Source organism: Diospyros lotus, chromosome 5 (assembly GCF_014633365.1).
Source record: "Diospyros lotus cultivar Yz01 chromosome 5, ASM1463336v1, whole genome shotgun sequence".
Classification (NCBI taxonomy): Eukaryota; Viridiplantae; Streptophyta; class Magnoliopsida; order Ericales; family Ebenaceae; genus Diospyros; species Diospyros lotus.
Window position 1 is genome coordinate 42,594,923 of NC_068342.1, and position 24,782 is coordinate 42,619,704.

Consider the following 24,782-nt stretch of genomic DNA (forward strand, 5'->3'; position numbering starts at 1 on the left):
AGCTGTAATAATTGGACAGAAAGTCTTAGCATAATCAACTCCTGGTGTTTGAAGAAAACCCTTGGCTACCAACCTAGCCTTGTGCTTAAGCACTGTCCCATTAGGATTATACTTAATCTTATACACCCACCTGCAGCCAATGAGGTTCATATCCTCAGAAAATGGAACCAAATCCCAAGTGTGATTATGCTACAAGGTTGTGAAGTCTTCCTCCATAGCCTTAACCCATTGTGAGTCTAAAAAGGCCTCATGAACAGAACTAGGCACTAGAGAACTTGTTAGGGCATGAGAGGTAAACTGAAGCTGCTTGGCCTTGGACCTAGTAAGCATAGGATGAATAGAAGGAAGAGGTACAACTGTATGTTTAGCGATACGAGTTGCAGGTCTAGAACAAGGCTCAGGAATGGCAGCAGTAGTAGGAGAATTAATAGAGGAAGAATCTGTGGATTGTGAGGAAGTAGTGTTTGATAAGGAAGAAGACATGGGTCGTGCTACTGTAGAAGAAGTAGGAGTAGAAAGAGACTCGAAAAAGAGAGTTGAAAATCCATTTGTACAGGGCTGAGAAGTAGTAGGAGAAGAGAATAAACGATTGAATGGAAACTCATCTGGATTAAATTGCATGTGTCGAGAGATATAAATTCGACCAGAAGGATGCAAACATTTATAACCTACTTGTACATGACTATACCTAATGAAAATGCACTTGGTTAAATGAAAGGCAAACTTGTGCTTGTTATAAGGGCGTAGGTAAGGAAAGCAAGCACAGCCAAAAGGTTGCAGCATTAGATAATTAGGCTGCTTGTGATAGAGAAGTTCAAAAGGTATTTCAAATCTGAGAGAAGAGGAGGGAAGCAAATTGATAATATGGATAGCTGTTTGGAAAGTTTCAACCCAAAATTTTAATGGCATGTTGGCATGAGACAACAAAGTAAGCCCCATTTCTGCTATGTGCCTATGTTTCCTCTCGACAACACCATTTTGTTGGTGAGTATAAGGACAAGTAAAACGTGGTTGTATGCCAGAGCTATGAAGATAGGGTAAAAACACCTTAAACCCTCCACATTGTCTGCTTGTAAGGCCTTTAGTTTGGTTTGGAACTAAACTTTAGCAAGTTTATGAAAGGTTATAAATGTGGACAGGACATCTAATTTAAGTTTTAAGGGGTATAGCCATGTATATCCTGTATAGGCATCCACAAAGATGATAAAATACCAATGTCCTTCAATAGACAAAGTAGGAGAAGGACCCCACAAACTTGAGTAAATCAATTGAAGAGGTTTCTTTACTGTAATTGGACAATCAGCAAAAGGAAGTTAGACGAAGTTTTCCAATCTTACACGAATCACAAAAGGAAATATTGGAATGAGAACAAGGAAGATGAATTTTATTAAGAATCAAATGCAGTATATTAGATGATGGATGCCCAAGCTTGGCATGCCATTGACGATACATCCTTTCATTTTGTGCTATATGAACACTAGGAAAAATGAAAGCTGTCCATGACAAAATGAAAGTTGTCCCTTACATTTATTTATAGGAAAAACATTACATTCTAACAAAGATATACTACTAGCAACAGAGTTAGACTCGATAGGCTGGGCTGGAGCACTGGAAACAACAAGATCAAGTGCTGAACTTAGTTGATAAAGCCCATCCTTAAGACATCATTTGAGTAGCACTTTCTCGGTACTTTTGTCCTTAATCAAACAAGAGCTACAATTACATTCATCAACAAGGTCATGGTCTATTGTAAGTTGTGAGACACTTGTTAGAATTTGTTTTAGTCTAGCTGTTAGTCTCAGTAAAGGGCAGAATTGTCTGTTGGGAAATGATTGTATTCTTATGTTTTATGTGTTTAGAATATAAGGAAATATCTTCTCTCAAGTTATTTCCGAGTAAGCCTTGTATTTCCTTTTATTGCATTTCAGTCCTTATGTTGCAACCGCCTCCATATCTTATAAATAGAGGCAGGTAGGTTCTCGGGTATTATGAGAGTTCAGCGATTCATTCATTTGTCTTCTGTCTTGCGCAAGTTCTAGAGAATAGAGAGAGAGCTAAGGCTCAGTCCTTGGTATTCTTTAGAGGTGAGGCTATTGATTCATAGCTAGGTGTAAGAGAGAGAGGGAATTGCTGTAATCTTGAACTCTGTTCTAGTGGATTTTCTGAAGTCTTCGGCAGTTTGGATGTAGGGCATTTTCATGCCTGAACCAGGATAAGTTCTTGACTCTCTTATTTCTGTTATTGTTTTCTATTTGTTCTGTTTGCATTTCTTTTGTGTTTCTAGTTCTATCGGGTAAGATATTTGAGTGTGAGAGAGTGTTTTATTGTGAGAAATCCGATCCTAGATTCAACAACACTAATTAGATTCTTTTTCATGTTAGGAACATGCAAAACATTTGGCAAAGAAATAGTGGAAATAGGTTTGGTTTGAGTATACAAATGTCCAAGACCAACATTAGAGATAATGAGTTTCTTACCATTAGCAACGGAGACTTTATCACTACTGTTGTAAGGAGCATGAAGAGAGAGATTGCTACGGATTGAGATTAAGTGATTTGTAGCTCCGGAGTCAACAAATCAAGCCGAATCTGTTAAAGAAGGTTGTGACAAAGATTTATTATCAATAGGCTGAGAAAAATTATTATAATGAGTTCCTTGGACATAACCTAGATCACTCATGTAGGCCTCGTTAGAATCACTAAGAGAGACTAGAAACGCTTGCGAATCTGATTGGGAAACCATTGGAGGCCTTCCAAAATTTGGACTAGACATAGGAACAGAATTTCGCTGAAAGTTTCTATCAAACCGATGAAAACACCTATCAACAAAGTGCTTTGGCTTGCCACAAAGCTGACAATAAATCCTCTTTTTCGATTGTCTACCTCTATCTCTTCCCCCTCGATTTACAAAACCACCTCTATTTGGAGCAAACCTTCTCTATTATGCACCGAATTTCCAAAACTCCTCAGTGTGTATGCAGTCATATTTACATGGATAGAATATGGCATAATTGACTCAACATTGACAGATGAAGTATGTGCCAAATTCTTAGAATTTAATCTTTGCTCATGCATCAGTAATAAGTACTAGACCTTCTCAAGATCTATATTGTCCATTTGGTAGGTGATAAGACTGGCTACCGTCTCATATTCATAATCCAATCCATTGAGGATTGCAAGAAGCAAATCCTTATCACTTAGAGGCTCTCCTATGGCAGCAAGCGAGCGGCCTATAGTCTTGATCTTAAGAATGTAGTCATTTATAGAAAGGAATCTTTCTTAACTGGCCTAAGCTACTGCTTCAAATGAAAAGACTTGGCAATTGTTTGACAAGAGTATAAATTTTCAAGTGACAACCATAGCTCGACAGATGATTTGCAATGAATCACCTGCGTCAAGACTTCCTTGTCAATTGTTGAGAAAAGCCACCCAAGCAGCAGCTAATCCGATCGCATCCAACTCAAAAATTTTGGATTCATCATAGGCGCTCCATCTTCGCCAGCATTAGGATCTGTCACGTACTTAGCTAGAGGCAGTGCTTTATTGAGGAATGACTGAAGGTCAAATGCTTGAATTGTTATTGAAATTTGCGCCTTCCAAAAAATATAGTTGTTCGGATCAAGCCTAATAGGTATGTAGCTGAAAGCTTTCGCCATCGCAGATTCGCAGCAAAATCTGACTGTGAGGCAGAGGACAAAGATGAAGATGAATGAGTGGAAGGAAAGAGAAGGCACTATGATCTGTATCGGATGCCATTGACCTTGGTCGCAGCTCTGATACCATGTGATTGACAAGCAAGGGCAGAGGCTAGGGCACAAACGGAAAAGGAAGAAAAGCTTTGAATATTACTTGAATATAAGAATGATCCAAAGACAACATAAAATAAGGCTATGCTGACTATATATACTCAGCAAGAGCCTAAACCACCAACATAATAGAGGCGCTAACATAAGTGCAAGACTAAGATTGTCTACTATACCATACAATAACAAATATAACATAATTAAAGAACAACACATCAAATACAATATTAACAGCTAGAAACAGCAGCTTCACGTAATATTTTCTTTCACAATAACCAACCCCAAATCATCACTCGTCAACTAAAACTCACCTCACTTGTTTAGTACTAAGGGAAGCCAAATACCTCACATCCCTTGTATATGCATTTGAGCCATCTCTCACCTGACAAGAGAAAACATTACCCTACTAGGGGAACACAATGTTGTTACCAAAATGTAATACACTCCAATTCTAATTTTGTTAGTTGCATCGGACCCCTGGCCAACTGTCAATCTCATAAAAAAACACCGACTTTGTCAAGCACACTACTTAGAATGGCTATCCAAGCACCTAGCTGATGTATGCTCCAACCATTCAACTACTCTCAAGAACACAATTGACCACAGAATTCCACCTCCACCAAACTCACATGGCTAGACATAAGTGTCAACTTGTGACTCAATGCCATGTAACACATCACAGGATAACTTATTATTGAATAGGAATAAGTAGTTCAAAACTAGAGTCAACCAACCTGAGCAAAATACAATGAGAAGATAGTAGTCATGAAAATTTAAAAAATTGAATAGAATGAAAAAGGGAAGAAATAATAAAGCAACTTGAGCATAACCTTTTCATAGAAACACCGAAATGTCCATGAGACAGTAGTGCAGGTCCTGCACAAGATTAAACATTGCAAAACTTAGGCCCATACTTCAATTAAAATAAAATAAAATAAAATAAGTTATAATCGCTGTCAATAAAAAGAGTGAAGGAAGAGCATAGAAAGTTGATCCATAGATGGAAGTAAGGGGCTTGCTTGGTAACAATACACAAATGTGTCTCTTGCTCATGTCTATGAAAAGAATTAAGACTATTTTAACATGTTTTAAGTTTGATTGTTAACAGATGCAAAAATTTTCATTTTCACTTGCTCAAGGTAATGCTTTAACCTTTTTTGTTACGACAGCCATTAGCAAGATTCCACTTTAAATTTCAACTTTTGAGTTATCTATACAGTAACTCTTTAAGGTGAAAAGTGAAACAATGAAAAAGGAGGGGAATGCAAAAAACATTGGATGTTTGATTTACTATAAAACAGAGTACAAATATCAAATATGTGGAACTCTCAAATATCAAGATTCAAAGATGGAAACAGAAGATTTGGATAAGTCATTGAACAACCACTGCTGAAGTCCACACCAGAAGAGATTAGAAACATCTATAACAAGAAAATTTGTTCAGTATTTTTCTTTTTTTCTTTGCTGACAAAAATAACTGTCCATATGAGGAAAATTGCATGATGATAATTGCCCTCCTTTCTTCTATAGTTTTTCTTTTTCTATAATTGTGATTTCCAACAAGTTTTATTCACCAATCAAGAATTGCCTCCTTTTTAAGGGTTTCAACATTCTGTCCTTGGGTCAATCTATACTAGACAAATATTCTAAACTTTTCCTAATTTCAGTTTCATTTCAAGGTGACAACAAACCAGTGGTTATGATTTCATATTTGGAACACAAAGTGCTGCACCATACTTCTACCAACCATAAGTTCAAAGCTAGCATCTTAACAATTTATACATATACTGGGCACAAGATGATGTCATAAAAATTATCCAAGTAAACAATAACACTACACATATAAAAGCATTGTTAAAATCTTAAAAACTGACACAGAAAGACAAATATCACTTCCTTTTAAGTCACTTAAACTAGAATCAAATATAGTTTAACACTCAATTTAGGTACTCCTTACTTTGGGGGTTTGAATGATTCTCCAACTTGCCGCCACAACTTGCATGATGTCACCTGCAGTTGCCATAGGGAAAACGGACATGCAACTTGAATTGTTTTTCCATAACTGATGGTGCCAAAACCATGTTATAATCATGTCAACATGCTTAGTTAAAATCAAACAACAAAAGTGAAGGTACAATTCAACATAAGTTTCTAAAAGATGTCCTACACGCTAACCAAAATTCAAATTTCTCTTCAACCTATGAAGAGGTGGAATTGGGAAGACAAGCAAAACAAGAACCAAAAATGTAACAAAACTATACAGCTACAGCCATTATCTTGATCATAGTGTCACAACCCATGGGTTGCATTGTAATTTTTGTTTTTGAAATTTTAGTTGTATTGGCGAGAGCTAATCGATTCTATAACAGTAGTCTTCCCAAAATACCCTCGGTTTGAATGTTACCACTGGGAACAGCCTATAAAACACTCTCACGCAGGAGGATGGGAATTCATTATTGAATGTGAATTGAATTATTTCCCTCTAAACTCTCTCTCTCTCCAAATTCTCTCTATGTTCTTCTCCTCTGTCTCCCTTTCTCTCTTCTTAAACATTCTTGAATTTAAGTCTTCCTCTCGAGACTTGACAATTGGTATCAGAGCTGGTCATCCTCGACTGTGATCTGGTGACGGTAGAACGGAATTGGGCGAGATCACGATTTAGGCGAAGTCTGGAAAAATGGTAGAAGACACTAGACTAAAGCAATTGGAGAATAGGATGGAGGCAACGAAGGTTGGGCGCACCCAAACTTAGGACGTGGTGACGCAGAATAGGGAAGAAATGCGTAGAATTCGTGAGGAGCTACGAGAGGATATGGTGGCTTCCCATGACGGAGTTATGAGGGAGTCTATGGATCAGCAGATTTGCAACGTGATTAACATGCTATCTACACTCCCCCAATTCCAATTGCCACCGGAATTCCCTCCTCGAGCAGCATCGGAGATGGGGTCATCGGGACCAGGCATTCTGCCTAGGCCACAGGGAGCTTCAAAGGCGGGAAATTCACACTTCGAAGAGGTGAATGATCAAGTAAGAGAATTGAACTCCTCTAGATCTAGCCAAGGCCCCCTATCGAGGCTAGAGATACTTATGTTTGAAGGATCCAAACCACGTTGGTGGATCCAAAAGTGTAAGAGGTATTTTCAATTCTATCACATACCGGAGAATCAGAGGATCACCTTGGCTACGGCATATCTTAATGATGCGGCCGATTGTTGGTACCAAGGATGGTCCAAATCTAGGGGCATGGGGGCGAAGTGGATTAATTTCACAGAAGAATTATGTGTTATATTTGGAGAATGGAACATGACCAATGTCATTGAGGAATTCAACAAACTTAAACAAAAGGGAATGGTCACTGAGTACCAGGAGAAATTTGAGGAGTTGGGGCATTGATGTGGAGTGCTCAACCCACTCTTACAGATCAATATTTTGTTCCAAGTTTCATTAATGGCCTAAAGGATGAGTTAAGGTCCATGGTAAAAATATTGTTGCCAACCACGGTGAGAGAGGCAGCGGAGAAGGCAAGGTTATAGGAATTAACGCTAGAGGCTATTTACAAGAGGAACAAATCGGTGCCAAGGGCGATGCCTACTGCTAGCTACCTGACAAGGGGCAACACTAAGGCTTTAATGCCTACTATGTCCACGGGGAAAGCAAAAGGGGGTCCTAATGCCCCTGCTAATCGAGCCCCAACAATGGAACAAAAGAGAATGTTGGGATTATGTTTCAAATGCGGGCGACAAATACGGCCCCGACCATCAATGCAGGAGGCACTTGCTCGATATAGAAGGAGAAGATGGGGAGTAAGAGGAACACATTGGGGAAGAGAAACAGGAAGAAAAAAGTAAGGAGACAAAGGATGCATGTGAGGAGGATCAAGGACAATAAGAGGGAGAAATCTCCTTTCGTGCTCTAAGGGGAGGTCCTACTGGGAAGATTATCAAGGTTGTGGGACAAGTTGGGAGGAAGAGGTTGATGGTGTTGATCGACAGTGGCAACACTCACAACTTCTTGAATGAAGCTATTGCTAGTGAGTTGAAATGTAGACTTACCCACACCACCCCACTTTCAGTGGCCATGGCCAATGGGCACAAGATGTACAGCCATTGTAAGTGCGTTGATTTCAAAATGGGTGATGCATGGCTATGAGTTCAGGGCTAACTTGAGGATCCTTGAGTTAGGGGGCTGCGATATTGTCCTTGGAGTGGACTGGAGTCCTCATCCAATCCACTCACCTGTAACTTCAACAAGCTAGAGGTGACTGTGGAAATAGAGGGTAAGAAACTCACATAGGCTGGCAGCCTGGAACAGGGGAAGTGTAAGATGATTAAAGGGAATAAGTTGCATAAGCTATTGCAAGAAAAAAAAAAGGGGGAGGGGGGGGCGGGGGGGATCACACAGCTCTATTCAATCTAGGCTATGGAAAGGGAAGAACCAAAGGATGAGAGATGGGGCCTCAACCGTGTGAGAAGAGGGGATTCCATTCAACCTATTCTCAGGTAACTACCATAGATGGCTTGAATTTAGTTTCGGATAGGTATAAGGACTTGTTCAAAGAGCCTAACTCCTTACCACCCCAAAGATCTCTGAACCATGCCATTCCCCTTAAGCCCTAAACTACCCCAGTAAATATTGGGGCCAACCACTATTCACCCACCCAAAAGGCTGAGATTGAAAAACAAATTTCCAACATACTGGCCACTTCATTCATTGAACCAAGCCAAAGCTCTTTTGCATCTCCTGTGTTGGTAAAAAAGAAATATGGCTCTTGGAGATTTTATGTTGACTATCGTCAACTCAATTCTCACGCCATCAAGAACAAATTCTCCATTCCTCTTATAGATGACTTGTTGGATGAATTGGCAGGAGCCAAGATTTTCTCCAAGCTAGACCTTCGATCCGGATACCACCAAATCCGGATGAAGCCTATCAACAATTTGTGTCAATCAATCAGAGCAAGATTGGGATTAATGTCTTTTCCTTTTTCTAGAATAGGAATGTATGTTATAAATATTGTTGTATCTTTCTATCTTTGAGTGGTATCCTAAGTTGTATAGTTTCCAAAATAGATTTAGAGACTTTCTTGTCTAGTTTTTTAGAAACTTCCTAACTTAGTAGGAAGATTGTTTATATATTAGCATGTATCCCATTGATTTGAATAAGATTGAAGAATTATTTTTCCGTCCTTTAACAAAGCCCACATATATCCCCAAAGCAGCCTTTCGAACCCACCAAGGCTTATATGAATTTGTAGTCATGTCTTGTGGCCTTACAAACACTCCTGCCACCTTTCAAGCACTCATGAACCAGATTTTTGCCCCTTTCCTCCAAAAGTTCATCCTAGTCTTTTTTGACGATATACTAATCTACAATCCAAGCCTTGAACAACACATAACCCACCTTAAAACAACATTTGAAGTCCTTAAAACGAATCAATTGTATGTCAACCTATCTAAGTGTTTTTTTGCCAAGAATGAGGTGGGATATTTGGGGCATATTATCTCAGGGGAAGGAGTTAAAACTGACCCCAGCAAGGTCACAACAATGGTGGAGGGGCCAAGGCCTCTATCTGTAAGGGAGCTTAGAGGCTTTCTAGGATTGACAAGCTACAACCGAAAATTTATAAGGCATTATGGGGTGATTAGCAAGGCTTTAACGGACCTATTGAAGAAAGAAGGTTTCCATTGGAATCCTCAAGCTAAAGTAGCCTTCTTGACCCTCAAGAAGGCTATAACACAAGCCCCCATATTAGCCCTACCGAACTTTTCCAAACAGTTCACAATGGAGACGGATGCTTGTGACAAAGGGATAGGGGCAGTCCTAATGCAGGAGAGGAGGCCTATTGCTTACATCAGTCAAGCCTTGGGACCTAAGCATTTGGGGTGGAGTGTGTACGAGGAGGAGTTGTTGGCAGTGTTGAAGGCAGTGGACAAATGGAGCCATTATCTAGAGGGTAACTCCTTTGTAATTAACAGATCACAAGAGCCTCATATTCTTATCCCAGCAAATATTGCAGTCCCAACTTCAAAAGAAAGGGGTATCTAAGCTCTTGGGACTAGATTATACCATATTCTACCGCAATGGGAAGGAAAACATTAGTGGCTAATGCCCTATCAAGAAGGGAGGGCAGTGACAGAGAGGGTTAATGCCACGCCATCATAGCAGTAGTACCAGAATGGATGAAAGAAGTGGTGCAAATTTATGAGCAAACTGAGTGGGTGAAAGAAATCTTACCCAAACTGGCAGTTCAAAATGCAGGGGAGAGAGGATACTCAATATATGATGGCCTCATTAGATTTCAAGGAAGGCTGGTTGTGGGAGATGATAAGGGGTTGAAAGAGAAGATATTGAAGTCCCTACATTGCTCACCCTTAGGGGGTCATTCAAGGATCAGGGCCACCTATCACAAGGTTAGGCAACTGTTTTTTTGGCCAAAACAGAAGAAGGATGTGGTAGAGTTTGTTCTGGTGTGTGAGACGTGCCAAAGATGTAAACACGAGCAAGTGCCATATCCTGACATGTTGCAGCCCTAGAGGTTCTAGAATAGGCATGGGAAGGGGTCCCCATGGATTTTGTGGAGGGTTTACCCAAATCTGAAGGCAAGGACATGATTTTAGTAGTGGTAGACAAACTGACAAAATTTGGGCATTTCCTCAGTCTCATACATCCCTTCTCAACCCAAGAGGTGGCTAGGGTGTTCCTGGATTCAATGGTAAAGCTACATGGGGTCCATAAGACAATAGTATCTATCAGGGACAATTTTTACTAGCAATTTCTGGCAAGAATTGTTCAAGAAGCTGGGAGTAGGGTTACAGATGTCCACTGCTTAGCACCCTCAAATCGATGGCCACACGAAAAGGGTTAACTAATGTCTTGAAGCCTACCTAAGGTGCATGTGTTTTACTAAACCGAAGAGTTGGAACAGGTGGCTACCACTGGCTCAATGGTGGTACAACTCTTGTTTCCATAGTGCTATCAAGAGAAGCCCCTTTGAGGCAGTGTTCGGTGTCATGACCATAGGAGCAATAAAGGGATAATATTGTAATAGGCTTATAATAGTTTCTTAGGATCTATTTTAGCAAGTGGTTAGAATCACATGGGGGTTGTTATGCATTCAGCTAGTAGCCAAATAAGCCTATATAAAGGGCTACTGTAAACGAATGGGATTTTCATGTTTTGGAATGATATTGAATCTCTTATATTTTTCTCTCTAGAATTCTCTCTCATTCTCCCCCTCGTTCCCTTCTACAATTCTCCCTCATTTCCCTCTAATTTCTTCCCCCATTTCTATCACATTTCCCTCTCCAATCATTATGTTCTCAGTTCTATTCAATCGAATCCTTCTGATTGCTAATCCAACCCTAGGTATATAACAAACTGGTATTAGAGCTAACGATTCTTGGTTGTGGTTCCAATTTGATTTGAAGGCTACTTAAATCAATTTCAATGATTAAACTAGGGTCTGGAGATTCAACGGAATTGGCGAGTTCAAACATGCCAGCGAGCTTGGTTGGTCTCTCGGCTATGATTTAGGAAGTTGTAACCATCAACCAAGGCGAGAAGTGGATGTAGGTCCGAACAACCTAGAATTTGTAGCGATCGTGTGCAAATCGCAAGCAAGTCTGGAGGTTGATGATCCATCATGTTAGTCGGTTCTGATCAATAATTCAGTTGCAGATCAGAGGCACTAAATTCAGGTGACTTTCGACACTCCTTAGACGGTCATTGGGTGAGCGATTCTCCTGGGCTGATGTGAGGCGATAGTCGCCTGTAAACTTTGGGCACTCCTGTCCGAGTTTTGAAGACAAAGACAGCCATTGAATCTCGGAATTGATTCTGATGCACAAGGAAAGAAGTGTCGGCTAGGATCTGAAGGAGAAGTAAGGGATTGGCTCACGGCTAAGACTCTGGTCATCTTGTCTAGAATCCAAGACGAGACAGCTAGGACGATTCGCAATTGGAGTGGACGACGAGTGAAGGAATTCCGTCCAAGTTGACGACACTGATAGGTGAATTGGTTGTGGAACGGAAAGGATCGTAGGAAGCAATCCTGGGCACAACAAAGAATGGATTGAATAATAGAGTCGATCCATTCGGGAGGTTGTGCTGGAGCCGACTTGGCCAATTGGTTCTGACAATGCCTTTGGTGACTCTTGGTTTGAAATTCAGTAAGTGTTGGTCAAAGATTGTGGTTGAGCAGACAAGACGTCCTCGAAGGAAAATCCGACAATTCATAGAAGCGGAAGAGCAAGTTGATTTACGACTGATTTTTTCGAGGTTGTTGCAGGTGTGTTTAGTGAGGCGAAGCAAAATATTCCAACGAGTTCGATTGCCGATCATAACCGAAGGGGAGAAGTAACTCTTGGCTCAGAAGTTGCAGTTAGGTTTAACGAAAATTTCAGATAGCAACAGAAGGATGTACAGAACTCCTACTCCTTAGTCTTTGAAGTATGTCGTTTGTGAAAAGTCGACTAAGGGGAGCAGTGCACATAGGAGACCATTGGAGCCTCAATTGCAGCAGAAGGATGTTGCATTTTCAATGGGATGTCCTGCTTGTGAAGCCTTAGGAAGTAGTGTGATAGGCCACTGGTGTACCAGACCTACCAAAGACACCACAAACAGCAGCATGCATGAAGGTTAGAATAGGGAATTAGCACATGCAAGTTGTTACAACCAGCATGTGCACATGGGGGGTAGTTTTGTAATCCATAGGCTAAGGGAATAATCTGCATGTGCAAGGGAATTCGGTTAGCTGGTTTTTGATAGAAGAATTGGGAGAGTTAAAGGCCTCTTGAATGCCCTAGTTTATTCTTGTTTTCTTGCTGAAAAGTATTGGAAACTATTGATATTTGATTGCTATTGGAATTCTATCTGGTATCCTATCAATTTGGTATCAGAGCGTCAACGATCCTAATGGTGAACTTGACAGACCGAGTAGGGAAATTGGAAGGGAGGATGGAAGGCATGCAACGGGAACTTGATGCCAATGGTTCAATCGATGGGGAAGAAGGCAGCGAGCTTGCTGGAACGATTCGCTTGGATGAGAACGAGGTGGGAAGAGCAAGAACGGGAGAGGAAGAACGAGGAGAGATGGGAAGACCGGGAGAAAGGGAGGAAGGGGAAGCGAGATGAGGAAGACCAACCTGCGGGTTCGCCCTTGTCAAGGAAGGGAACGCCGGTAGCTGGAGGGAGAAGTGACAAAGGGGGCAACTGGGTCGATGGTGATGGAAGGCAGCAGTACCATGGGAGACGCCTGGAAATACCCATCTTCGAGGGAGATGATCCAGATGGCTGGATCTTTAGGGCGGAGCGCTACTTCATTGTGAACCAGTTGTCCGATGCGGAGAAGCTGGACTCAGCGGCTCTTTGTTTTGAAGGAGCTACTCTTTCTTGGTTACAGTGGGAGCAAAGACAACAACAGGTGAGGAGCTAGGAGGAGCTCAAGGCAATGTTGAGGAATAGGTTCAGGCCCGCGCAGGAAGCACGGTGGAAGAAAGGGTCCTTGCTCTTCAACAGTGGGGGTCCGTCAAGGACTACTGCCTTGGCTTCGAGACTCTGACCTCACCGCTCACAGGCATGCCAAAGGCGTTGCTGGAGGGCCACTTTATCAATGGAATGGAGCCGGTCATCCGAGCCGAGATGAGGGCATCGAGGTCAATTGGGCTGGAGCAGATGATGGACCTAGCCCAACCAATTGAGGAGATGAATCTGGTGATTCGTGGAAGCTTTTTTGGACCCGGCCCAAACAAAGGTCAGGCCCTTTCGTCCCCAATTTCGAATCACCAGTGGGTAGTGATATTGCCTCCTCCGATGATGGCACAAAAATGGGTGATGCCCAGCCCCACCTCATCACACTAGCCTCCGGCTGTCGCTAAGGCGACGGGTGAGGAGTTGGGAGTTGCAGTGTTGGCTGACGAGGAGAAGACGGACACAACAACACTATGTTTGGAGGGTGCTGCACTTCCATGGGCCCAGTGGGAGCGAAGGAGACGAAGAGAGATTCGTGTGGGTAAGAAAGCAAACCTGAAAGACGAAGCCATAGGACACTGCCATCGCATCTCTGCTTAAGCAATGGTGAAGAAGGGGAAGGCGAAGAAGGGAAAGCCGATGATTAGACAACCACAAGGTGACAGCAAAAGCGTCAAGAAGAAACGCAAGAAGAAGAAGAAGATTCAAAAATACCAAGCTCCAGTCCCAACCAAAGACACCGCGATGCCAATTTAGTCTGATTCGGACGCCAACGATAATTCCTCCTCCGGTGAGACCAAGCCCGAGAAGATCCAGAAACTTCTCGAGCCCTACACCAAGTACTAGCGGATTAACTTCCTTGTCGGCGCCGCCGTGCCCGACGCTTTCCTCTTCACTCGCCTCCGCGATGCCGCGAATCGCGACATATCTCGTCACAAACTCGTCGTCTACGACCTCGCATGGGGCACAACGCGAGAAACCTTAGTCCCTGCCTTCGAGTCATACGGCGAGATTGAGGGCTACAACGTCATCTTCGATCGGGTCATGGGTAAGACCAAGGGCTACAGCTTCGTCCAGTTCAAGACGAGACGGGAAGCAGCCAAGGCATTTAAGCAGCCGAGGAAGAAGATCGAGGAATCTGATGTCAAGGACAGCAGATCTGGTAACATCCAAGAAGGGCATCGTACCGATGATTGGGGCGCCATCAAGGGTCCAACCATCTCCTACCATTTTTAATGAGGTGTTCCAGTGCATATCTGACTATATAGAACCTCAAGTTAAACCTGATTTTGTCATCCCTGTTGCTCGATATCATGGCTCTCGTCTTGCGTCAGGTCCTTCACCTTCACCATTTCAAACTGGACTACATAATGGTCTAAGAGCACAGAAAGTTGCACGCATGTCATTTGGGTCCACTTTGGGTGTTGCTATTATAGAAGCAGAGAATGATCTAGAAAGTGAGGCACATGAAAATAAGGAAGACTTGAAAACAAAACTGAAGGAGTTGCTTCGAGAGAGTCCTGGCGTTTTCAACTCTGAAAATTCCAAGGAAAACAAGGTCAAATTAGGGGAGCCAGGATGGAAAGAGAGATATTATGAAGAAAAGTTTGGGGTCAAAACTCCCAAGGAGCTTGAGATGATACAGAAAGATGTTTTGAGGTACACAGAAGGCCTATGTTGGGTTAGGCACTACTATCCTAAAGGGGTTTGTTCTTGGCAATGGTTTTATCTTTATCGCTATGCGCCATTTACTTCTGATCTTAAAAATCTGGGCTAACAAATAATATGGAAAACTGGTAATTTGGAGGGAGTCTCACCTTGAGGGGAGTAATGATAGGCCACCGGTGTACCGGACCTACCAAAGACATCACAAACAGCAGCATGCATGAAGGTTAGAATAGGGAATTAGCACATGCAAGTTGTTACAACCAGCATATGTGCATGGGGGGTAGTTTTGTAATCCATAGGCTAAGGGAATAATCTGCATGTGCAAGGGAATTCGGTTAGAGAGGAGTAGAGGAGAGGTATAAGTAGCTAAGAAGAAGAGAGAGAGGGTAGCTGGTTTTTGATAGAAGAATTGGGAGAGTTAAGGGCCTCTCGAATGCCCTGGTTTATTCTTGTTTTCTTGCTGAAAAGTATTGGAAACTATTGCTATTTGATTGCTATTGGAATTCTATCTGGTATCCTATCACAGTGCACACATGAGACAGTCAGAGCCTCAATGCCAGCAGAAGAAGGATGCATTTTTAGTTGGAAATAACAAGAATCATGAGCAGTTTAGTTAGAAGAATCAGGCATGGGAAAAGTTGTATAATGAGTCTAGCCAAGTTGATAAGGAAACAAGCAGTGGGATACATGGAGCGTGCAAAGAATTCGATTGTATGTTACACGAGCAGTTGCAGGAGTTTGCGATGATACTGACTAAGAAGTATTCCTACAACTTTTCTGCTGAATTCTTCGATAATTATCGTGGAAGTTTTAACCCAGATGAATTCCTTAAAATGGAGCAGCTGAAAGAGAAGTCAAGATGGAGGGAAATTGATTCACTGCTTACCTCCAAGGCGGAGTGGAAGAAGTATACCAGTTTAGGCGAAATTGACAAGGAAGATGCCAACTTGTTACCCCCGTTGGCTAGTGCATGGGCTTAAGGATTTGGTGGTGTTCCGAATCAGAAGTTTGTGGGAAATGGAATAGCATTGGATCAGGAAAATCTGACTGAAGGACCATTAATCTACACAGATATTGGGGCTGGAATCCTTCCTCCAATTTTGGACCTACTGAAAGCTAAGGATTCTTTAGATTGGCTTAAAATGGGCAGTGAGAAGGTGGAGACAGCAATAGTTGGAGAATATCTTACCACCAACATAAAAGGCTCTAGCATTGAACAATATGGTGGTGTTGCTGTCATTTCAGAAAGGGCAAGCCAAATTGCAGAAGGTGCGAACCTGTTGTCAGTGCTAATGGTAATAGAGGTAACTAAAGCAGGGATTTCAGGGGAGCGGGACACACTTGCTAAAAAGAGAGATGTTGATTTATCTTTCAGACAAGGGAAATCTTCTACGAGTTATGACCCTGGAAAAAGTTCTCTCCACCAGCACCAAATTCAAAGTGGCAAGGAATTTTGGAAGTCAGTTGTAGCTGGGGGAAAGCTAAGGGAGATAGGTGAAGAAGTCATAGGTTTTGCAGAAGGGAACGAAATTCCCGCAACTACGTTGGTTCTTCCTCCAGTTGGCAAATCTAAATACTTGTCTATTGCATTGACGGATAAACAGATGGCGGGAGAACTAGTTAGTCAACCCTCTGGGTTCAAAACAACCAACATTGAAGATGATGAGAAGAGGGGAACATATGTGGTAACTGGTCGAATGTGTGAGTTTCAGAATGATCGTCGTTTAAGGGTTGTAGGGTTGCAGGTTTCAGCTACCTACGGTAGGGAGCAGCTAAATTCATTAAAGGCGCTTAATGTGGACATATTGACAGGTTTTGGCATCATATTGAATCCTCAGACAATGGGTACCAACAATCTTAATTTGGTAGCTATTGCAAACCCAAGGGAAATGGTATGTTACTTGGAGATAAATGCAGCCGTGACTGCAATAATCATCATTTTTGTTCCAGTTGATGAGAACCTAAGAATGAAGAAGAAAAGACCTAGAAGGAGAAAGAAAGAAATAAGGACGAACCAAATAGAGAAGGCTAGAATTGGATGAAGAGCAATGGCTACTTGCTGCAAGTTCTTGGGGATAATAACTCTCTCAAGGAGGGGAAAATTGTTATGACCCTAGGAGCAATAAAGGGGTAATATTATAATAAGCTTATAACAGTTTGTTAGGAGATATTTTAGCAAATGGTTAGAATCAAATGGGGGTTGTTATGCATTCAGCTAGAAACCAGATAAGCCTATATAAAGGGCTACTGTAAACAGAAGGGATTTTCATGTTTTAGAATGATATTGAATCTTTCATTTTTCTCTCTAGAATTCTCTCTCATTCTCCCCCTCCATCCCTTCTGCAATTGTCCCTCATTTCCCTCTAATTTCTTCCCTCATTTCTGTCCCATTTCTCTCTCCAATCATTCTATTCTCAATTCTATTTAATCGGATTCTTCCGATTGCCAATCTAACCCTAAGTACATGACATTCGAGTACAAGCCCCCTCTCTTGCCAGGTATAGGTAGCAATTCTTCTAGCTTAGCAGCAATGGAGCTGTTGAAACCGAGACTATGATCTCTCAAGAATCACTCAAGAACCTCACCGAATTCAAAACAATATTGAATACTGAAAGTAGAAAATAAAAACAGAATTAAAAGTAGAGAAAATCAAACCAGATTGCAACACACAAGATATACCCTGGTTCATGCCATTTACATGGCACTACATCCAGCAATCCAAGAAGCAAACAATCCACTAGAAACGAATATGAAACCAGTACAAGAATACCCCACTTTCACTCCACCTTGCCTCTCGAATACAATACTCTAATGAAGACAACAAGAACTAGGATCGCACAGCTCTTACTCTCGCCTCTCACTGTATCCGAACACAAGGAATGAAAGATATGAATGTTTGATGATAAAGACTGACCTCCGCACCCTTCTATATATAGACTAGAGGGGCGGAACTATCTAAGGGAGAAATAACTAACTCATAAAAGGTCAAATCTACCCTTAATAAAACAATTAGTTACATTTATGCCCTATTAATTAACTGTTGCCAAATCATCTTTATTTCGTCCTGATTTCTTCTTAAAATCCAGCATTCAATTACTTTAGGCAAAACAGTAACAGGAGCAATACTTACAACAAAGGAGGGACATGCTCTCCATCTTGAAGAAGGAGCTAGTGAAGAGGTTCTTGCAACAACCCTTCACCTCAACACCTGCATCCAAGCTCAATCCCAAGTACTTTGGCCCCTATGGAAGCTAAAGTGGGGAAGGTGGCCTACAAGCTAAGGTTGCCTACAAGAATTAATGTGCACCCGGTGTTCCATGTGTCTTTGCTCAAGAAATCCATTGAACCGGGGGCCACTACCAGCCAACAACTGCCAGCAATAGAAGATGAACTCGAAGAGACCCTGGAGTCGAGGGCCATCCTAGATAGGAGGGTGGTCTATCAAGGAATAGTGCCCCTAACACAAGTCTTGGTCCAATGGTCACAGCTACAACTAGACCATACCACATGGGAGTACCTACCAAAGTTGCTGACGCGATTCCCACGAGCTATCGGCCCACTGTGAAGGATTCTTGGAGGCAAGAATGTTTTTGAAGGGGAGGAGAGTGTCACGACCCAAGGGTCACATTATAATTTTTGTTTTTGAAATTTTAGTTGTATTAGCGAGAGCTAACCGATTCTGTTACAATAGCCTTCCCAAAATACTCTCGGTTTGAATGTAATCACTGGGAATAGCCTATAAAAGGCTCTCACGCGAGAGGATGGGAATTCATTGTTGAATGTGAATTGAATTCTTCCCCCCCCCCCCCCCCTCTCTCTCTCTCTCTCCCTCCCTCCAAATTCTCCCCCTGTTCTTCTCCTCTCTCTCCCTTTCTCTTTTCTTAAACATTCTCGAATTCAAGTCTCCCTCCCAATACTTGACAATCTGTTACAACCCTTTAAGTAGAACTCACCCCCAAAAGCTAGTTGTTGAGGGGAGGGTGCCCAAGAGGTTATAAACCCCACACCAAGAACCCATACTTCCCAATGTGGGACAAGTCTCATACCTTGCAATGGACCATAACATACCACCACGCTCCGCAGTCCCAGCACCCACGTCGGCAAGTTGGAGCCACGCTCCACAGCCCCGGCCAAGGCCACACTGGCAGGTTGGAGCCATGGGGCCGACTCTAATACCACTATTACAACCCTTTGGATAAAACTCACCCCCAAAATCTAGATGTTAAGGGAACGGTGACCAAGAGGTTATAAACCCCACACCAAGAGCCCATACTTCCCAACGTGGGACAAGTCTCGTACCTTACAATAGACCATAACACATAGGAGATATGACAAAATGAATCAAACAATTATCGCTACTCAATATTATTTTTTTCCTTATCTCTTCTTACATTTGGTAGGGAAGAGCATAATAAGCAATTAAATAATGGTGTCACCAGCGACCAAAATGAGAGATAGCTAGAGAAGAATGGAAGAGAGGAGATGAGAGAGAAAAAAGAAAATAAATGGTTGAGAGAAACTTTTATATCAGGGGCATAATGGGCCAAGACAGAGAAATTAATCACACCAAAATGGGATTAATCTCATGTGGGAAGTGGGATTATTTAGGGTTTAGAGTTTACCTTGTCAGATGGCAAAACCTCTAGCTAATCCTTGTACCAAACAAGCCGCTAGAGTATCCTGTTATGTTTGGTTTTTTGCCTTTAGGCAATACCTAATACTAACAACATGAGAAAATGAGGCAGGTAGTAACAGATAACGCCACACGTGCAAGAGAACCAATAAGATAACTTATCACCTTCTTTATCACAGCAAGGTGGTTCATGAAGCATGTGGTCTCTTCTTTTTCATTTAGGAGTCACTAGACCATCACCAGATTGTAGAAGGTTTTCTTCTTACCAAGAGTAGCGATATCCTCACACCTTGCTTAGGACTCCATGTAGAAGGAACATAATAACAAAGTTGTCAAAGGCTCAAAGTGTTCTCTAACTATTTTAAAGGAAACCTTTCTCTAGTTTTCCTTCCTCTTTTTTTTTTTTTTTTTTTTTTTGGTGGATGGGAGTGGATTGTCCCTTTCAATCTAAGTCTTTGTTTAGTTGTTTGGATGAGTTATGTGGACTAGATTTATACATGCTTATCCTTGGTTGTGTCAAGCCCTAGGGCTTTCTATACAAGGTATGCCCCCCTAAGACATTCATTCTTCCATTCTATTTAATTGAGTTACTTATCCAAACAAACCATCTACCAAAAGTAGTTTCTGTAAAGAAGCTTATGTCATGACCCCAAGGATAGATTAGTAAATAGAATAATAGGAGTTTTCATGCATTACACAATAATTGTAATTTTATTTTCATATTTTCTATTATAGGGCTTTGTCCTTAGCTAATAGGCAGTTAGGTTGTTTGTTGTATTGCACATGGGTGCATTGTCATGACCCTAGAAGCAATAGAGGGGCAAAATTGCAATAGAGATATAAATAATTGTTAGAGGGTATTTTGCAATTTGTTAGAATTTCAGTTGTTATGCACATGGGTGCATGGTTGAGGCCAAACGGACTGCACATGGGTGCATGAGCAGTGGGCTATAAATAAGCCAATGTTATAGGAAGAAAGCATGCTTGAATTGAATGAAAAGAAAATCTGATTCTCTCTCTCTACAATTTTCCCTCTCATTTTCTCTCTACTTCTCTCTCTCGTTTCTCTCTACATCCTTCCCCCATTTCTGTCCAAATCAGTGTTCTAAAAATCGGCCTAGGCGGCCGCCTAGGCGCTAGGCGGCCGTTGGCCGCCCCGAAATTGCCCTAGTCGGGCCTCCTAGGCGCCGGCCCGAGTAATCGGCCGGCTTGGGTGCGTAGGCGGCGCCTAGTCGGCCTGCGCGCCTTGGCGCCCAACTCGTTGGCTCAGCCATTTTTAGGGGTTTTTTTGCTAAATCATTAAATCGAACCTCTCAACATCTCCCTATTTCTCTCTTCTCACCTGAACGCTGTCGCCGCCTCAACGCTGTCGCCTCAACACCGCTAAGCTTCATCGGCCCGCCAGTAGCTCACCGCTGTCGTTGCGTCCAGCTCGATCCTCGCCGCCAAGCTTCATCGTCACCGCCTCTTATCTGTCGCGTCCTCGTCGTCCTCAGCGTCATCGTCGCCACCCCCGTCCTCGCCATCGAGCTCCATCTCCGCTGCGGCAAGCTCCATCTGTCGTAACCTCTCTCTCTCTCTCCCGTCTCCCCGTCTCTCTGTGTGGTTATTGGGGCATTTGCTCCGTTTTTGTTTTTTGTTTTTATTTTATTTTATTTTTCTTTTCTATTTAATATTTATATATAATTATAGATTTATATTTAGTTTTATTATTAATTATATATATTCTATAATATTTCCAAAAAATCCACTTAGCTGTTTGCTTATAGTATTGATTGTATGACTAATTAAAATGTTATTTATTAATTACAATAATTTATTTCTCATGCTTAATTCTATATATTATTGGTTTATGTTGCATTATTAATATTTTTCAACTTTGATTTAGTTAAAAATAACATCAAATTATATCACAAAATTTAAAAAATAAAAAAAATAGCAGTTTTCTTAAGCGCCGCCCAGCCTGGCGCCCGACTAGCGCCTAGCGCCTTTTAGAACACTGGTCCAAATATCCCTCTAAACTTTTTGTTCTCAATTCTACTCCATTGGATTCTTCCGATTGCCCATCCAACCCTGTTATGAACCCTAGGTTCATGACAGTAGGCTATATACAAGCCACAGCTAAGGATGGGGGATTATGTTTTTGAATTGATAATTGAATATTTTGATTTCTCTCTCGGTCTCTTTGGTTTCCCTCTCTTTGATGTTTTGTCTATTCTCCCCCATTTCTTCCCTCTCAATCTGATTTCCCCTCTAATTTCTCTCAATTCCCTATCAAAACCCTAGGTACATGACAACTTAGCTTGGAAAAATAAATAAATAAATATTTTTACACTAAATGGAAACAAGAAGAACTGCAAGCATGTATCCTGCTTACGAATGCTATAAAATAAAGATTTGAACTCTTAATGGAAACAACAATAATCACATACATTTATCCTACTAAGTGCGTTTGGGTACATAAATTCAAGATCTCCAATCTTTATCAATGTCCATTCCTCTGTAAGGTCATTATATCCTATGCCATGTTTAAGGATTTTTCACCAAACCCTCCACGCATGTCAAAACCCTCTTCTCCCTCATCTTATCCTCAACAAGTGCCATACCAACCTTATTGCAAATGACTTTGTTTCTTATCTTGTCTTTTCTTGTATAAGTATGACTACACATCCAAAGTAACATTCCTATCTCAATTGCACTCATGTTTTGCATGTGTTGGCCTACTTAGTTTAAAACAATTGAATTGTTAACCACCATCTCATCCAAAAGCTTAAGTTGTTAAGACTTGGCTAGAGTTTAACTTTATATTTTTATATTATTATTTTTACTCTCGACATGTGTGGCCAAACTTCAATGCATAACTAGTCCAAACATGTCCAACAATTTAATTATTGGGGTAGTGGTGAGATATAAACTCAAGACCTTTACTTGTTCTAGTGCCATGTTGAATTGTTAATCATCATCTCATCTAAAAGCTTAAGTTGTTAGATAGAGAGTTAATTTTTTCTTCTTATGTTATTATTTTTGCTCTCAACAAAAACCTTTGGAATCCAAGGTGTTTCTCCATAATTCTTGTTTATTATTCATGTTTTCTTTGTCTCATCTATGAAGACAATATCATCTATACGTAACATACCCCAAGGCACTTCTACTTGGATGTGTTTTGTGAGTTCAATCATACCAAGCAAAAGGGTAAGGACTCAATGTAGATCCTTGATGTAATTTAATTGTATTTGGGAAAGCCTCAGTATCTCCTCCAAAAATCCTAACACATTTTTGCTTGAAAATACATGTCCTTAAATATGCATATAAGCAATCGAAACTCCTTTCTTCTCCAACACCTTCCACAAGATTTCTCCAAGTCTCTCAATGGATAATCAAAAAAAAATCTGCAGTCCAAAAGTAACACATAGGGGAAAATGCTCAAAAATGGGGTAGAGGATAAAGCTAGTAGCAAAATATTATCATTTCAAAGACACCACCATGGTGGACTTCAGCAAGCTTGCTAACTTGCTCATAGGCATCATGTATGAACTAATATAATTGTTCAGCCAATCTCAGATACTATGAACAAGGGTACTTATAAGATTCCTAATTAACTCATCAAATGAGTCATGTACATATTATATCTGATATTTCCTTCAAGGTCTGGTAAAACATAAATTACAAGGGATGTGCTTAACTAAACTAGCACAAAGGATAATAAATATGAAAAATATGATAAAATACATCAGTTCAACTAAAACTTAAGGTAACCTGTTCATAGCCACCAAGTCTGATGACTGCTCTCCATAACCTAACTCGTGTAAAGAAAATAAACATCAGTGCAAATCAGGAAGGCACCAAAATTTTCAGTGATAAATTTGACAATTAGAGTTAAACAGAACTGACTTGAGACAATTTAGTGGCTCTCCATAAAATTTTGGTGGTTTGAATTCCAAACAACGGTCTTTGTGGAAAATTTCCAGCTCCTTCATGAATGCTGCTTGCTCCTCTTCTGTTCCTGGCTCATCATCCCCAGTAACATTTGGTTCCAAGAGGAATGACTTGTTTGAACTCTTGTTCACAGCTGGATCCCCTACATCCAGCTCAGGCTTTGGCGCTTCTTCTTTTAATTCATTGTCTGGTAGCAACTCCACCCCTGTAGATGGATGGTTTAATTTTCCTTTTATTTCATTAACTAGTGGCACCACCGTCCCAGTCACAACATTGTCTAATTCCCCCTCCTTTGTTCCACTGTCAGGAGGTAACTCTATTTCAGTTACCCCAACACTGAATTCCTTTTCCTTTATTTCATTTTCCAGCGACAACTCTGCCCTGCTGACTTCAGTGTTAGATGCCTTGTTCTTTCTATCATTTCCAGATGGAAGCTCTATCCCTGATTCGCCGATAACTAATTCCTCTTCATTCGTTACAATATCTGGATTCAACTCCACCGCAGCCAGCCCATTCTTCAGTTCCACAGTGCCATCAACTTCTTCGCTGTTGACTTGTAGCTCATTTACATTGGCACCTATACGAGCATCAATAGCTGCCTGGGCTGAGATTACAACAGAAGGTTCGGTTAAACCTTGTAGTTCAATACCTTCATTGGGAAATTCAATACTTTGAACATTTGGGTGGTTAGAATCTTTGATCGGGGACAGCTTTGCAGTTGCAACTAGGTTTTGGGCATGATCTGGGAGAGGGGATTCTTTGTTTTCATTTTTTGCATCATCAAATTCAGGAGACTCTTTTCCAGTTTGTGAGACATTGGAGGAGGGGAAATCCTTGCTTCCAAGTTGGGTCTCCTCTGGGCGAGACAATTGTTCCTCTTCTGCAACCGCTGCATCAACCATCGAGGTATCATTGGTAACCCCGTCCTGTAAATCTTTCATGGGTTCCTTGCCATCACGAGTCTTATAATCAGTCATGGTTATTTCCCTTTCCCAAATAGCAAGGAAAGTCAATTCTGCCACGAAAAAAAGGGCAATAAAGTTTTCTTCTGTAAACCCTAGGCCTCACTGAATAATGTGAGAAGTTCAACTAGAGTAGTGTCATTTCAAATCTCCAACTTTTGCAGGAGGTGGTGGTAATATTTCTGGCTTGCAGAAGTTTACAAGATTGCTACGCTTATCCAAGCCAAATTTTCAACGAGAAAACAAAAGGGGATTTGTAGAATGCGCTGTGGGTCGGTCACTATCCCTGAGTGCAGGAGAATGTAGAGAGCA

General features: G+C 41.3%; 1 protein-coding gene across 2 annotated transcripts in view; it reads right to left on the reverse strand.

The window, feature by feature from the left end:
* The window catches only part of LOC127801133 (AT-rich interactive domain-containing protein 6-like), a 41,175-nt gene that overhangs the window by 15,763 nt on the left and 630 nt on the right, over positions 1 to 24,782 (reverse strand). For both annotated transcript variants that reach the window (XM_052336004.1, XM_052336003.1), the window contains exons 3-6: positions 23,464 to 24,523; positions 23,329 to 23,368; positions 5,760 to 5,812; positions 4,633 to 4,678 (exon numbers count right to left, since the gene is read on the reverse strand). In XM_052336004.1, the coding sequence (XP_052191964.1) occupies positions 4,633 to 4,678; positions 5,760 to 5,812; positions 23,329 to 23,368; positions 23,464 to 24,485 (1,161 nt within the window). In that variant the 5' untranslated portion in view covers positions 24,486 to 24,523. The remainder of the gene's footprint in view (positions 1 to 4,632; positions 4,679 to 5,759; positions 5,813 to 23,328; positions 23,369 to 23,463; positions 24,524 to 24,782) is intronic.